Source organism: Phalaenopsis equestris, unplaced genomic scaffold (genome assembly GCF_001263595.1).
Source record: "Phalaenopsis equestris unplaced genomic scaffold, ASM126359v1 Scaffold000002, whole genome shotgun sequence".
NCBI classification, from domain to species: domain Eukaryota; kingdom Viridiplantae; phylum Streptophyta; class Magnoliopsida; order Asparagales; family Orchidaceae; genus Phalaenopsis; species Phalaenopsis equestris.
In genome coordinates, this window is record NW_018164444.1 from 25,345,998 (window position 1) to 25,363,459 (window position 17,462).

At 31.5% G+C, this 17,462-nt stretch overlaps 1 protein-coding gene across 4 annotated transcripts in view; it reads right to left on the reverse strand.

The window, feature by feature from the left end:
- Positions 1-16,133: 16,133 nt before the first annotated feature.
- The window catches only part of LOC110018109, a 36,283-nt gene continuing 34,954 nt past the window's right edge, over positions 16,134-17,462 (reverse strand). For all 4 annotated transcript variants that reach the window (XM_020715353.1, XM_020715352.1, XM_020715355.1 and 1 more), the window contains exon 7: positions 16,134-16,346. In XM_020715353.1, the coding sequence (XP_020571012.1) occupies positions 16,269-16,346 (78 nt within the window). In that variant the 3' untranslated portion in view covers positions 16,134-16,268. The remainder of the gene's footprint in view (positions 16,347-17,462) is intronic.

A 17,462-nucleotide genomic window follows, 5' to 3' on the forward strand; every position in this document is an offset into this window, starting at 1 on the left:
TACATGTCTAAGTCATCTTTTAATGTCTTAGAATAATCACTAACTCATAATATGATCAAAATACTACCAGAATTTTGTAAATCAGACACAACAACAAACAAAAAAATAAACACAGATAACTATAGGATGCCTCCCACAGAGCGATTGGTTTAATGTTATCAGCACGACGTAATCAGTGCTTATGACCCAACATCAGAAAATCATTTAACTTAAGTTGGTCGCCTAAAAAGTAAGACTTCAGCCTGTGACCATTCACTTTGAATATTGTATCACTTTTAGGATCTTTGATATCCACAGCTCTGTAAGGATAAACTTTCATCACAACAAATGGGCCCATCCACCTGGACTTAAGTTTGCCCGGAAATAATCTTAACCTTACGTTATAAAGAAAAACTTGTTGTCATGGCTGAAAATTTTTAGTAAGAATCCTTCGATCATGCCACATCTTCATCTTTTCTTTATAAATCTTAGCACTTTCATAAGATTCATTCCTTATTTCTTCACGCTCATTTAATTGCAATAATCTTTTCTCACCAGCATCTTTCAAGTTGTAATTAAACTCTTTAATATCTCAATATGTTTTATGTTTAAGTTCAACTGATAAGTGACATGTTTTCCCAAATATTGGCCTGTATGGGAACATTCCTATAGGAGTTCTGTATGCAGTCCTATAAACCCACAAAGCATAGTTAAGTTTAGCTGACCAATCCATTTTGGTTGGATTTACAAATTTTTCCAATATTCTTTTAATTTCATGATTGGATAATTCAGTCAAACCACTTGTCTGAGGATGATAAACAGTAGCAATTCTATGGTTAATATGATATTTCCTTAATAATTTCTCCATCATTGCATTTCTGAAATGACTTCCCCCGTTAGTTATGATTACTCTCAACATCCCAAATCAACAAAATATGTTCGTTCTTAAAAATTTTGTAACACTTTGAGCATCACATCGAGGTAAAGCAACAACTTCTATCCATTTTGATATATAGTCTACTGCTAACAAAATATATAAATTTTTGAAAGAGGATATAAATGGTATCATGAAATCTAATCGCTAAACATCAAATATCTTAACTTCTAACACATAATTGAGGGACATCTCATTCCCCCTAAAAATATTGCCTACTCGTTGACATCGATCACAAATTTTGATATAAGCGTTAACATCTCTAAAGATTGTATGCCAATAAAATCCAAATTGTAAAATTTTGTATGTTATTTTTTCAACACCAAAATGTCCCCCAAAATCAGAATTATGACATTTTTGGATAATTTCATAAGTTTCTTCTATAGGCACACATCTTCGAATAATAAGATCATTTCCTTGTTTATATAAAAATGAGTCATTCTAAAAATAAGTCTTAGCTTCATATTTAAATTTCCTCTTCCGTTGGCATGTCATTCCATAGGTTATAATATCACTAACAAAGAAGTTAACAATGTCGGCATACCATGGAACATGCCACTCGCTAACATTGAATAATCCTTCATCTGAAAAATGTTCATTAATCTCCTTTTCAAAACAGAGTAGTTTTTCTAGTTCAAGCCTGTACAAATGATCAGCAATTTTATTCTCAGCTCCCTTCTTATCTACTATTTCAAAGTCAAATTCTTACAAAAGAAGAACTTAACTTATCAGTCTTGATTTTGCATCCTTCTTTTCATTAAATACATAATAGCAGAATGATATGTATGCACTATACATTTAGTTCCATGTAAGTATGATCTAATTAAGTATGATCTGAAGTTATCAAAGGCATAACTATTATTAATAACTCTTTCTCAATTGTGGTATAACTAATTTGAGCTTCAGTAAGTGTTCTACAAGCATAATAGATAACCTTTAAAATTTTATCATGCTTTTGTCCTAAAACAACTTTAATAGCATAATCACTAGCATCGCACATCAATTCGAAAGTTTTTTTCCAATCTGGTGAAATAATAATTGGTGCAGTGACTAATTTTTATTTTAATAATTCAAAACTTTTAGGCACTATTTATTAAAATTAAAAATTACATCTTTTTCAAGTAAATAACATAGAGGCTTAGCAATTTTTGAAAAGTCTTTAATATAACGCCTGTAGAATCAAGCATGTTCTAAAAAAATCTTAATTTTCTTCACACTTGTTGGGTGAGGTAAATTAATGATCACTTGAATTTTTGCAATTCTACTTTCATATATTTTAGCAGGATCTACTTCCATACTAATTTCTGAAATTTGATGTCCCAAAACTATCCCTCCTGCTACCAAAAATTGGCATTTTTTTTCAATTAAGGACTAAATTTGTTTCTTCATTGCACTTAAGAACTTTTTATAGATGTTCTAAATATGTTTCAAATGAAGTTTCAAACACTAAAAATCATCCATAGAAACTTCAATCACTTTCTCAAGTAAATCACAAAAAATAGTCACAATGCATCTTTGAAATGTAGCAGGTACATCACATAAACCAAAGGGCATTCTTCTAAAAGCAAATGTACCATAAGGACTGGTAAGTAAAAGGACTGGTAAAAGTTGTTTTCTCTTTATCCTCAGGAGCTATTTGTATTTGGTGATAACTAGTATATCCATCTAGTAAATAAAAGTATTTATGCCCATATAGTCTACCAGCATTTGATCTAAAAAGGGTAGTGGAAAATGATCTTTCCTAGTGGCAAGATTTAATTTTCTATAATTAATGCATATTCTCCATCTTATAACTTGTCTTGTTGGTATTAACTTATTATGTTCATTCAAAGTCACAAACACTCCTCCTTTCTTAGGAACGCAGTGAATTGGACTAATTCATGCACTATCTGAAATAGGGTAGATAATTCCAACATCTAACCACTTTTGAATTTATTTCTTAACAACTTCTTTCATAATAGGATTCAGTCTCCTTTAAGGATCAGCCTTGGGTTTGCAGTTTTCTTCCATATGAGTTCTATACATACAAATTGAAGGACTGATTCTTTTAATATAAGTGATTGTCCATCCAAAGGCTTTCTTATAACTCTTTAAATTTTTCATCAAACTCTCTCCTTCTTCTGTAGTTAATTTTGAGGAAATTATAACAGGTAATGTTGAGGAATCACCTAAAAAGACATACTTCGAATGTTCAAGAAGCAACTTCAACTCAAGCATAGGAGGTTTTTCAATTGATGGACAAAAAGATGTATCTTTTTCTGTTGTGTCCAAAAGTTCAAAACTTTCTCGAACATAATTTGAGTCTTCCTTATATAAATCTTCATATTGATTCAATTCCTCTTCTTGCTTGTGTTCCAACTCTTTAACTTCATTTTTTTCTTCATAAGTTGTTTTGAAATGACATTCACTTAAATATCTTATAACATTCATCATCTTTACCTTTTACAGGGTATTTCATTGATTTGAAAATATTAAATGTAACTGTTTGATCATTGACGTGCATAGTAAATTCTCCTTTTTGCACATCTATCATTGTTTTTCCTGTGGCTAGAAAAGGTCTTCCCAAAATGATAGGTATCTCCTTATCTTCCGCCACAACTAGCACAATGAAATCAACATGAAAGATAAATTAATCCACTTTCACTAGAACATCCTCTATAACTCCTTTAGGATATGTTATTGATCGATCTGCTAGTTACAGAGTTACAGTAGTAGGGGTTATTTCTCCTAATCCCAATCTTTTAAATATTGATAATGACATAAGGTAGTTGCTTGCTCCTAAATCACATAATGCTTTTCCATAAAATTTGTCTTCAATTGCACATGGAATTGTAAAGCTACCAGGATCTTTAAGCTTTTTTAGGAAGCTTTTTCTGAATTATAGCAGTGCACTCCTCACTAAGTGCAACTGTTTTATTATCTTCAAACTTCCTTTTCCAGTTAAGAATATCCTTCATAAACTTCATATAGCTTGGCATTTATTCTAGAGCTTCAACAAATGGAATATTAATTGTAAGCTTCTTAAAAATTTCAAGAAATTTTGAAAATTACTTATCCAACCTTTGTTGTCGAAGCCTCTGAGGAAATGGAGGTGATGGTTTTTTTCAAATCAACTTTAAGTGGAGAAATATGTCTCTATAATCCTTTTAGAGCGTCCTCTTTTGGTTCTTCAATTCCTTCTCTCTCTACTTCAGTTTCTTTTTGAATTCTACCTTCCAATTCTCTTCCACTTTTGAGTTGAACGGCTTTTACTTGGTCTTTATTCTAGTCTTTTGAATTTATTTTTGTATTACTATGAAGTGTTCATGAGATCTGTTACTTCATGAGTTTGTTTTTTGTCCCAATTAATTCTCAATATTTCTAATTGTAGCTCCTTGACTTTGTAATTGAGTTCCCATTTGTAACACCACTCACTTCTTTCACCACTTCTTTTATAGACAACTTCTTCTCCTTAAATTTTGGATTACTGTTAAAACCTGGAGGATAAGTAGGTCTATAATTATTATTCCCTTGGTTGTTCTAGTTTCCCAATGGGTTTACTTTATTGCTACCTCATTGCTGATTATTACCACCCAAAGTATTGTTCCAGTTAAAGTTGGGATGGTTCTTCCAACTTGGGTTATAATAGTTTGAATATGGGTTCTTCTGCTTATTTTCTCTGGCATTCAAAGTCTCTAATGATGCTTGAGAATCTACCATTTGGCCTAATGAATTCTCTTCAATCATCTTCAATCATAAGCAATCATAAGAATTGGTTGAGAAAAATTCATTACAAATTGGTCTAACTTCCTTGAAATTGTTGTAACTTGATTTGCTAGCATGGCGAAAGCATCAGTTTCATGAATATTGGCTACTTTCTTAAGATTTACCCTTTCAGAAGGCCATAAGGCCATTGTTGTAGTCATCTCTTCATTTAAAGCATAAGCGTCATGAAATGGTTTTGACATCAATGAAACACATCAATGAAACCACCAACAGCAACATCGATAATAGATCTAAGAGATCCAACTAATCCATTATAAAAAGTTTGAATTATTGACCAATCTAGTATAGCATGGTGTGGACACTTTCTTAAGAGTTTTTTAAATTATTCTAATGCTTCATAAATAGATTCCCCTTCAAACTGACAAAAAGTTGTAAATCATTTCTAAGCTTCGCAGTTTTTTATGGTGGAAAATATTTAGCACGAAATTTTTGTGCTAAATCACCCCAAGTTCTGATAGATCGAGGTGATAACGAATGTAACCATATCTTAGCCTTATCCCTTAGTGAGAAAGGAAATAATCTTCTTATAGCATCACCCGATACACCATCATATTTAACTGTAACACACAATGTTAGAAAATTGGCAAGATGTAAATTTGGATCTTCAGTTAGTGCTCCCCCAAACTGATTATTTGATACCATTTGGATATTAGCAGGTTTAAGCTCAAATGAATTAGCCACTAAAAGGGGTTTTTTAATACTACAATGAAGTTCATCTACTGTAGGGTTTTTATAATCTCTTAAAGGTCTAAACTCTTCAACATTTTGATTATTTTGATTTGCCATTTCTTGAAAATTTTTAGTAATTTTTAATTTTTTAATTTTTATAATAGTTTTTCTAATTCAGAATCGTAAGGCACAAGTCATGTGGAACCTGAACTACGCATACAATACTATAAAACACATAAAATAAAATAAAATAAAATAAAAACACTCAACAAGAACTTTATATAAAAAGAACACTACAAGATTGCAATAATAAATCTTAAAATTTAAATAAGACTTTGGAAAAATAGAAATTTTGCTTTCTAAAAACTTCTTTTGAAATTTCTTTTTTATTTTTCGTATTTTTCTTTTGTTTTATTCCTGAAAACGGCGCCAAAAACTTGATCTCGACTTTTTATATAGATGTAAAATGTGATGTATGTGATAATATACTTTAACTTCCTTAGTAGTTATTCTAATTTGCAACAAAGTCAAAAACTTGATCCAAAGAAAAAGCTAGGTAAGTTTTTCACTATGAAACAAATAAGAATACAATTTTAATTTTAAATATGGGATACTACGCAAGTATATGTATCGTTATCAAGTAATATAAGACTTTTTGATTAAGCCCCAAATATGAAACCCACAGGGATAATGGCTACATGCTTTTCAGGAAATTAGATATTTTAGATGAAAAAAATCTACTTAGCAAAATATTCTTACTTAAACTTAAGATGCTAAAATAGGAATGCAAATTCGATTTTTTTGTAATATTTTGGTTTATGAAAATAAATTAAGTAACTAATTAACTTAACTAAATACTTGCAAGATGAAGAAAATATAAATAAAATATATTTTTTCTTATCATGAATCAGTAATAAGTAGAGAAATTCTGTTGCGAAAGTATTCTAAATGTGTTGTGTCAAATATGTGCAATAATATTTTTTACCCTTACTAGAGATGATATAAAGAGCATTGGTTAATCTATAGTTTGAATAGTCTTAAAGATATGATAAGCAGGGAAGATACTAGCTCTCAATCTAGAGTTCCCTTTTCTCCCTCCACCTGGGGGCTAACATCTCGTATCAAAACCTAAAATTATAAATCAAATTGGGGGTTTTAACCTATCACTCTAAAGTCCACTAATTCTACACCCTTGAAAAATTTATTTTCCTATTTATTTGCACTCAACCCTATGAACTACATTCTCAACCATGAAATCAATATGTGATTCTAACCCTTTGTTGGCTGATACAATATCATCTCGGATCTTACATGTTCTTAGAACATGTATTAACATCTTAATTGGCCAAATTAAGAAGTAAATGAAGTGAAAGGTTTTAAATCATCACAACTTATTCCAACATTAAAGCCTAATACTTCATACAACTTCTTTTCAACACTTAATCACTTATCATTTAAAAGGAAAAGATAAAGAAAAATACTCATAATCAATGAAGAAAACACAACCATACGTGAGTTTAAAAGTAAAAATCATGCACACAAATAAGAAATCTAAATTAAAACCAAAAATAGTAAAAATCATGCACACAAATAAGAAATCTAAATTAAAACCAAGTGTAATCACAAAGATAAACACTTATCTCAAATCCTCTCCACTAAATGTTTTGAAGTTTCTTTGAATTCTCTTCCTTCACTCAGAATACAAAACAACACTCAAAATAAAAAGAAAAGTGGTCGCCACTGGCGGCGGCGGTGACGACCTAGATGGATGATGGCTATAAATTGGATGGGTGGCTGGCCTCTGGCGGTTGGCTCTTATGATCCAAGTCTTCTTTAACAAAATCCAAAAGTTGTCTTGGTGTCTCTTCAAAAAGGTTTCTCCATTCAATGAATCTTCTAGAAATTGCCTCCTCAAAAGCCAAGTGAATGAATTTTCATGTCCCTGGGCTATTTCCAACATTTTTACCAAGGGTTGCTTCAAACACCGCTTCAAAAATCCATTCAAATTAAATTATTCATCTCATTTTTACTTCAAGCGCTTAAGGGCAGGTATCTGGGGCTTATGCGTCAATTCTGGGCACTTAAGCGCCCTACTTCATTTTTGCACCTTTCTTTATTTTGCCCCAAATTTGACTCTTTCTCACTTCTTTTTAGATTTTAAATCAATTTGATTGTACTTGAAAGAAAAACACATAAATGTCTTTCATTAAAGCACAATATCTCAAAAATAGGTATAAAAATGTGTATAAAATACTATATATTTTAGGTGTATCATGAACCAACCTCAAGCACCTCCAATAATTGAGGAAAATTCATTTGGACAAATGATTAATTCTAGCACTTCATCATTTGAAACCTTAAATGCAATTATCAACAGACCTAACATCTCTTATTCTAATTTCTCTAACTCAGGTCAGAAGAACCATCCTAATTTCAACTGGAATAATAATTCTGGTGAGGGAAACCAACAATGGGGAAATAATCAAACAAATCCTTTATAAAATTGGAATAATCAGGGTAATACCAACTATAGACCTTCTTATCCTCAAGAGTTTAACAATAATCCACAATTTAAAGAGAAGAGGTTATCTTGGGAGGAGGTTGTGTTGCATATGGGGAATCAACTACAAAGTCAAGGTGTAGTAATAAGGAATAAAGAGAACCAATTGGGACAAATTGCTAACTCTCTTAGCAATCGGTCCCAAGGAACTCTTCCTAGCAACACTGAGGTTAACCTTAAGGAAGAATAGTGGGCATGTTAAAGCTGCACAACTAAGGAGTAGAAGAGAGTTAGAGGATGTAGTTCGAAAAGAAATCAGGTTGAAAAGGAGACCTTGGAAACTGAAAAATCTTTAGAGAATATCTTCAATAACTTAGAAAAATTTAATCTTTCCAACTAAGATTAACTTAGAAAAACTACCCCCTCCATTTTCTCATAGACTTTGACAACAAAAAATTGGAATAAAAATTTTTAAAATTTTTTGAAGTATTTATGAAGGTAACTATTAATATTTTTTTTTGAAGCTCTAGAGCAAATGTACAGTTATGTAAAGTTCAACAAAGACATTCTTAATAAGAAGAGGATGTTTTGAGATCATGAGACAATTGCACTTAGTGAGGTGTGCAGCGCTATAATTCAGAATAAGCTTCCTCAGAAACTTAAGGATCCTGAGAGCCTCACAACCCCTTATGTAATTAGAGAGAGATTTTATGGAAATGCTTTATGTGATCTTGGAGCAATTTTTAAGCTTACGTCATTATCTATTTTCAAAATGTTAGCATTATGAGAAATGTCCTACTGTGACCCTTCAGTTAGCTGATCGATCGATCACTTATCCTAAAGTGGTAATAGAAGATATGTTAGTTAAGGTAGATAAATTTATCTTCCTTGTTGATTTCATTATGTTAGATATGAAGGAAGATAAAGAAATTTTAATCATTTTACGTAGACCTTTTCTGGCCACTAGACGAGCTATGATGGATGTGCAAAAAGATGAATTAACAATAAGAGTTAATGATCAGGAAGTTATATTTAATGTTTTAAGATCTATGAAATATCCTTCGAAAGGTAACAAAAATGGGTGTTTCTGGAAGGACTTAATTGGCTATTTGTGTAGACACCATTTTCGAAACAATTATGAAGAAAAATCAACAGAGCTTGATTGGACAATGAGACATTTCAAACTCTCAAGATGAATCAACTCAATTAGTTATATATAAATTAAAAAATGTTTAATAGAGGTTTAAGATTTTAGATACAATAACACATAGTAAACATCTTATTCCTTCTATTGAAGAACCACCTGAATTGAGATGAAGGTGTTTCCCACATATCTCAAGTATGTTTATTTGGGGAAGTCGTCTACATTATTGGTTATTATATCCTCAGATTTAATTCATGCATAAGAAGAAATTTTAATATAATTTTTTAGGAATTATAAGAAAGCTTTTAGATGGACCTTAATAGATATTAAGGGAATTAGTCCCTCTATTTTTGTTTGCATAGGATCCTAATGGAAGATAATCATATACCCCGGGCGGATCCTCAAAGGAGACTAAATCCAATTATGAAAGAAGTTATCAAAAAAAGAAATATTGAAGTTGCAAGATTCAGGTATTATTTATTCTATATCAGACAGTGCTTGGGTTAGGTCTATTCACTGTGCACTTTAGAAGGGAGGAGTGACAGCATCTGTGAATGAACATAATGAGCTAATTCTTACTAGACATGTCACTAGGTGACAAATTTGTGTTACCTATAGGAAATAGAATTTGGAAACTAAGGAAGATCACTTTCCTTTACCCTTTTCTGGATCAGATGTTCGATAGGCTTACTGACCATTAACACCTTTTGCTTTCTAGATAGATATTCTGGATATCATCAAATACCTATAACTCCTGAGAATCAAGAAAAGACTACATTCACTAGTTCTTGTGGGAATCTTGGTTTTAGAAGAATTTCATCTGGGTTATGTAACACACCTGTTACTTTTCAAAGGTGCATGTTGTCTATTTTCTACGACTTGATTAAAGAAATGAAGTATTCATGGATGATTTTTCAGTGTTTGGAACTTCACTTGATTCCTGTTTAGATTAATTAGCAAAGGTTTTGAAACGTTGTGAAGATATCAATTTGGTTCTCAATTGGGAGAAATGTCAATTCATGGTCGCAAGAGGTATTGTTTTGGGACATAAAATACCTGAAAGGCATGGAAGTCAAGTCGACGAAAGTTCAAGTTAATGAAAAAATGCCACTACCCACTAATATAATGGGAGTTTGAAGTTCTCTTAGACATGCTAGATTTTATAGATAATATATAAAAGATTTTTCTAAAATTGTCAAACATCTATACAATCTCTTAGAAAAAGATGTCCTATTTAATTTTGATCAAGATTGACTAAAAGCCATCAGTATGTTAAAAGAGAAATTAGTCACTACTCCTATTATAGGCTCACCTGATTTGTGGAGACCATTTGAGTTGATGTGTGATGCTGGTGACAGTGCTATTGGGGCAGTTTTACGGCAAAGATATGATAAAATGTTCAAAGCTATATATTAAGCCAGCAAGACTTTTAATGAAGCTCAAATCAATTACACTATAACTGAAAATGAATTATTGGCTATAGTATATGCTTTTGATAAATTTAGATCCTATTTAATTGGAACTAAATGTATTATTCATACACTTCATTTTGTTATTCGATATCTTATGTAGAAGAAGGACACTAAACTAAGATTTGATTAGATGGATCCTTTTAATGCAGGAATTCAATATCGAAGTGGTGGATAGAAAGGGTTTGGACAATCAAATTGTTGACCATTTATCCATACTAGATTAGGGAAATTCATACATTTATGAAGAAGAAATCAATGAGAATTTTCCTAACGAGCAATTGTATGCTATTACGGAGTGGCACATTTCGTGGTATGCTGACAAAGTGAATTTCATTGTTAGTGATATTAAGCCCTATAGATTATCATACCACCAATGAAAAAGTCCATTCGCGACACTAGATCTTACTTTTGAGATGACCCATTTTTGTATAAAAAGTGTAAGGATCAAGTAATTAGAAGATGTGTACCCTTAGAAGAAACCCAAGAAATTATTAATAAATGTCATGATTCAAAATTTGGGGGACATTTTGGAACTGATAGAACTACTTTAATATTTTACAATCTAGATTTTATTGGCCAACTCTGTTTAGGGATGTGAATACATATATAAAAACTTGTGATAAATGTTAAAGAGTATGCAATATTTCTAAACGCAATGAAATACTCCTAAATTTTACTTTATACATTGAAATTTTTGATGTATGGGGTATATGTTTTATGTGACCATTTGCACCATCTTTTGAAAATTTATATATTCTGATAGTTGTGGACTATGTCTCAAAATGGATTAATGAAGTTGCTCTTCAAACAGTGATGCTCAAAGTGTCGCTAAATTCTTAAAGATGAATATCTTCAATAAATTTGACATGCCTATAGTGGTCTTTAGTGATGGAGGAAGCCACTTTAAGAGTAGAAAAATTGAGACACTAGTTGTTAAATATGAGATTAAACATAAAATAGCCATAACATATCATCCTCAAACAGTAGATTTAGCAAAAGTATTTAACAGAGAAATTAAGAGGATTTTATAAAAGACCGTCAATCCCAGTAGAAAGGAATGGGCTTTAAGATTAGAAGTTGCATTATGGGCTTATAAGACTGCTTACAAAACTCCTTTAGGAATGTCTCCATATAGTCTCATTTTTAAAAAAGCTTGTTACTTGCCAGTGAAATTAAAATATAAATCTTATTAGGCTGTTAAGGAATTTAATTATAACATGAAAGAAGCTGGTAAGAAGAGATTATTGTAGCTAAATGAACTCAAGAAAATTATACAAGAATCTTATGAAAATGCAAAAATTTATAAAGAAAAGATGAGAAATTGGCATGATCAGAAGTTTCTTGGGAAATATTTTCAACCTAGACAGGAGGTTTTACTTTTTAATATGCAATTATAATTATTTCCTGAAAAACTTAAGTCCAGGTGGTCGGGGCCATTTACTATAATTAAAGTTTATCATTTTGGTAAAATTGATATTAAGGATCCTATAAGTGGAAGGAGTTTAAAGTGAACAAACAAAGAATTAAACCTTACCTAGGTGGAGAAAATCCTATAATTAATAAGGTCTTAATGTTGGGTCAACCTGAGTAAGCATCTGGATATGTCGGGCTGATGACGTTAAACCAAGCGCTTCTTGAGAGGCAACCCGAGTTTGTTTTTATATTTAGGTGTAATTTGTTTGTTGTTTGTTGTGGTGTGAAGTTGTTTGTGTTTGTGTGTTGAAGTATAAGATCTGATGTGGATGTGGCTGTACTTTTGTTTTTCTTTTTCCTACTGCTGCTGCCATGTTGAACTCTTTTGTATTTCTTTGATATGTTGGATGATTTATATTTATGTGTGAGGATATTGATGTGTTCTTTGCGCTATTTACTTTTGGTTGTTGCGTTGATTGTTATGCATTTCTGTTGTCATTTTAAACTCTTTCTGAAGATATTTTTCATTCTTAATCTGATGAGATGTGATTTAATACTTGTCTTTTCTATTATACTTATAAAACTGTTATGAATAGACTCATGTGATAGGAAGTATTTCGGTGCTATTTTCTTCCTACTCATATTGATGTTATACATTGTTATATATGGCAAAATTTAAGTTGGAAGGGAGGGGGGAATCTTTCAAAGCCTTAAATTTATTTGTCCTCAATTACCTGCATTTCAAAATATTGAGATTTAAAAGGAATTTGAGTTAAGTGGTTTTAAGTTAAAAATTATTGCAATTTTGAGTAAATAAAAACATAGAATCTTTATTTTAGATTCTGTGTAAATAAGTCTAGACTATAGTATAGTTAACTCGCAGTTTAACCTGATAAAAAATTGGTTTCACTATTTACTTTTTATAAAGGTCATATATTTGTAAATTAGATATCCTTAAACATACACTTCAAAAGAATTAGGTCTATTCAATATAAATTTCAATTATTACATATGTCCATTGAAAAATTTTAAAATAAAAGTGGAAGAGTGTTATAAATTTCACTTTAAAAAGATGATAGTGGAATCCAAAACTATTAAAGGTCTATCAACATATAGTAATCCTCCTTAAAGTAATGCTAAGGATTTTTTAAAAAAAATCAGATTCTAAAGCAAGAAAAGAAAAAAAAGTGTGAAAAAAAAAGTATTATAGAGAGGAGAAGCTTGAGGAGCAGTTTGATCAAAAATTGGTTTCAATAGATTCTTTCTAAAGTTAGAACTTTATTACACTCTTAAGCTTATCTTACTTCAAAGTAAATATGTAAGTTTTTCTTTTGGAGTGTTTAAATTATGCTTTTATATCTTCTAAGCTTCTTTACAAATCAAGTTTTCCTCGTTAAATGAAAGGGTCACTTTGACCACAGGGTTACACTTGTTTACTAGATTTAATTTAAATTCATTTTTTGAATTTCTTGAGGCAAAATTGTTAACGATTTTAATGGAACCCACCTCCTCAAATTAATAAAATTAATTTCGATATATCTAGTGTTATTTGAGGACAAGTACCGTTTAAGTTTGAGAAATTTTGATATGTCTAAAAATATGCTTAATTTCCTTTATCTTTTGCACCTATTTATGGATGAATTTGCACTTAAGAACGATATTTTTGTGTTTTACTTGCAGTTACAAAAGTTAGTAAATGTGGAACAAAATGTCGAAGAAGTGGAGTGAAGCGGAGGTGAAACAAAGCAAAATGATAAACCACAGTTTCAGCTGAACCAGATAAAGAGCCTAGCTTCTAGGCGCCAGCAATTGTTTTGTGATTTTTTAGAAGTTCCTTTATCGGTTATGTTGCGAATATAGCCGACATTTGGTAATGCTTAGAGCAATTCTAAGCTATCTAAAGTGGGGAGAAGACCTCTAAACCCTAAAGGAAGTCCTAGGGGAGTCTAGAGTTTAGTTGTAGTTTTAGTTTAGATTGCTTATTGCTTTTTATTTCAGTGTTTGGTGAGGATTTGGAGGGATATTGTAGAGAGGTTCTTTAGGAAGGCAGCAAGGACTTGAAAGATCTTCTTAGGAAAGATTTCCAGTGCTTGGGAAGGAAAAAACTAACTATTGTGGACTCCTTTTTGTTGTAGCTTTCTTTATACATAATTCTAGTGGATTGTCTTGTTTTAAAAATGTGATGTGGTAATTTCTCTATGCTTTGTGCGTAGTTCCTTTTACCTTTCCCCTTGTGATGAATGAGTAGTTGGTTTAGATCAGTCAAATGTTTTTCAAATTGGTTTTTACTCTTTAAAGTGATGATTTTCCTTCTGTGCTTCGCTTACTTATCATTTTGGCCATGCTTTGTTAAAATTTGTTCGAACCCATAAAAACTTGAGAGAGCTATGACATGAACAAGTATGAAGAATCACATTGAACTATAAGGTATGAAATAAAAGTAGTCTATATGGAGATGCAAATAGATAGGAAAATACTATTTAATGGGATCAAATTGGGGTTTAAGTAATTAAAACCAGTAGAACCAAACTTCTTTATACACTCTGGAGATGGTAAAGAAGATAATTGCTTCTATTTATCACTTACAACATTTTCAATTTATTGTGTTCACTATCTACACACCACTTATACAGTTTTAAAGGGGATGATAACCTTATCACTTGATTTCCTTCAAATTTTAATATTATTAATAGAATTGGTAATTAGAGTAAATCATTAGTATAACTTTAAACCTATCAAGTTTTCCAAGCTGAGAACTAGTTTAGTAGGCTAGAACTTGTCTTAAGATTGTAACATCTATTTTTCTGTTGGATCAACAATCCAAACTCAAAAATTTGATATTACTCGAAACGATCACGTATACTTGCGTGATACAAAGAGTGGCAAGAAGAACTGACCTGGAAGCAAATTTGGCAGTCCAACACCCACACGTTAAGATTTTGGGGCCATTGCCTGTAAACAAAAGTATTGTGCCACATTACTGCACAAATCAAGTTCAAGATTTCACAATACAGACACAAAACTACGAGTGAGCTAACCGCAATCTTGCACACCTCATCATGTTCCAACCGCAAAAACAATCTTGTGGCGGCGATGGTCGTGGCCTAGCAACCATGGTCTGACGCGGTGACAGAATATGGTGATCTAACGATGGTGAAAGTGTTGGCTAGGAAATGGTTGTTTGACGATGGCGACGACCCAATGGAAGTGGCCCGACAATAATGGAGTTTAAGAACCCTCAAAAGTTTAGAGCTCTTTCAGTTTTCTTTTGTAGGTCCAAGCCTCCCCTCTCATGAAAGAGTGGTGGTCTATTTATAAATTTTGTGAGTATTATCCTTCATATACATTGAATGAATTTGAACCACTCCATCAGTCGGCTCAGAATCATTACATTGATTAGATATAATTTTATTAGTATTTGAATATCTTAATGATGCCAACATTAAGTTATCTTTGATTGGTTGGATTTATTTTGCCAAAAAGCATGATCTCACTATAAAGTTGCCAAATTTAAAGAAGATTTAGTCTGCCAAAATATGTCAAACCATTTGTTCATGCCTCAAGTGCATGATGTGAAGCTCACTTGGGCTTAGATCAGATAATTGTTTGTCATTTAGTTTGTCTCAATTTAGCAATATGCATGTAAAGCTTTCTAGAAAAATATTAGTTGCAGCGGGACTTACCACCATTACCAATTTCAACCCCATTCCTTAGACACCATAGAACAAGAGGGCAGAAAAAGTCTAGTTGTGCAGTTGTGCACCTAGAAGTTAAATTTAAATAAATGATAATTTTAAATGATTTTGAATACACATATTATACCATTTTTATCCACATAGTTGAACAGATCCAGGATGACCCCTCCAAAAATGAGAACTCAACTCTTTTTAAGGTCTTGTTTATCCACATAGTTGAACAGATCCAGGATGACCCCTCCAAAAATGAGAACTCTTTTTAAGGTCTTGTATATATATATATATATAGATATATACATACATACATACACACATATATGCAATTATCAATAAAAAAATTTTACACAAAAGAAATACTATTAAAAAATAATTGGCGTAATGAATTTGCTGGCTGAAAGAAAAGTTAATTCCACCCCTACAAATAAGCTCAAGGGGCATAAAAATGCTCTAGGCATGTAAAAATGATGTAATTGCAATTTTTATCGCATCTACCTTTAAGCGATATTTTGTTTCTCAAGCAGCAAAAAACATTCAAACAGACTAAAAAAAATGAATCCACAAGAATCAAATTGAAAATGCCCACCTGTTTGCAGTTCATAGAAATCAAAGTGCTACCGAAAATTAAGAGGACTTTGTTTGTTTCCCAATCCGGCAAAATGCCCAGCTTCACTATTCTTCACATGAACTAGAAACCACTTCATCTGTTGTTTGAAGATAGCATTCCGTGCTTCTTGAAAAATTCCCGAAATCCATATGGGCTAACGTCATGATTAAACTGAGCACAATTTACAAAAACAAATTCCACAATTCAGCAGGGCAAATGATGACGAATAATTCAAGTCATCTGATGCATGATGCACTTTCATATTTAAGAAATAAAAAAAAAATTCATATATCGCAAGCTGCAAATTATATGATATTAAATGGCTGAATTGAATCTTAATGACAGCGAAACAATGGAAATGTCTAAAAATGTCTGCGGAAAAAATTAGAATTAGCAAACAAAATTGATTTTATAAAAACAATTTCCGATGTAAAACCTTCTATGTAAAAGTGAATTTAGGAGCAATAAATTAGTCCAAAGATTAGTTATGCAAAAAAATAGAGAGACCAGAATTATCAAAGCAAAAATTAAGTCAAGCGTCAATACAATATCATTTCCCCTAAAATTAAGGACACATTGTATTTAAACCTTCAAAGTTATAAATTACATCTCATTCTGACAAAAAACAAGAAATAAAAAAAAAATACATTAAACGAACTCCCAAATTTCAAATACAACGCACCAAACTAGACACCCAGGTGCAGATATCCCGCTAACTAAAATCCAACAACGATTCCACAACAGTATTCAGTTGGATTACTGGTTTGGCTCTGGCTGTGATTACAACAAATATAACGCTAAACGGTTTGCCCTAACTTTCTATCCTTTTTTCTTTGGGCATTTACATAAAATTAAATTAGACACGTTGAAAATTGAAATTATTGCAGCATTTTCCAAAATTTCCAACTTGCGAGCATTAATTACAATGTGTTGCACAAATTTAAATTATCTTGTCTTCCTTGCAAGTAGTTTCCTAAAAGGTTCAATATGGAAGAATTTTGGATTCAAAATCACTATGATTAAATCACTCAATTTAAATTCCACATGCTTATCCTGCTGTGATCAATAATCAATTAATGTGAATATCCTCATACAAATTATGCACATGTGCAAAAGAACTAAATTTAGATTCTATTAGTACGTTAACAAGATTTATAAATTTTCAAGCTATATAATCTATGAAAATTTCAAATAAATCAATTCGAGCACACTTATTGGCAGATGATACAAAGACAATCTTAACTATGTATCATTTAATGTCAAACGGCAAGATAAATCTCCAAAGTT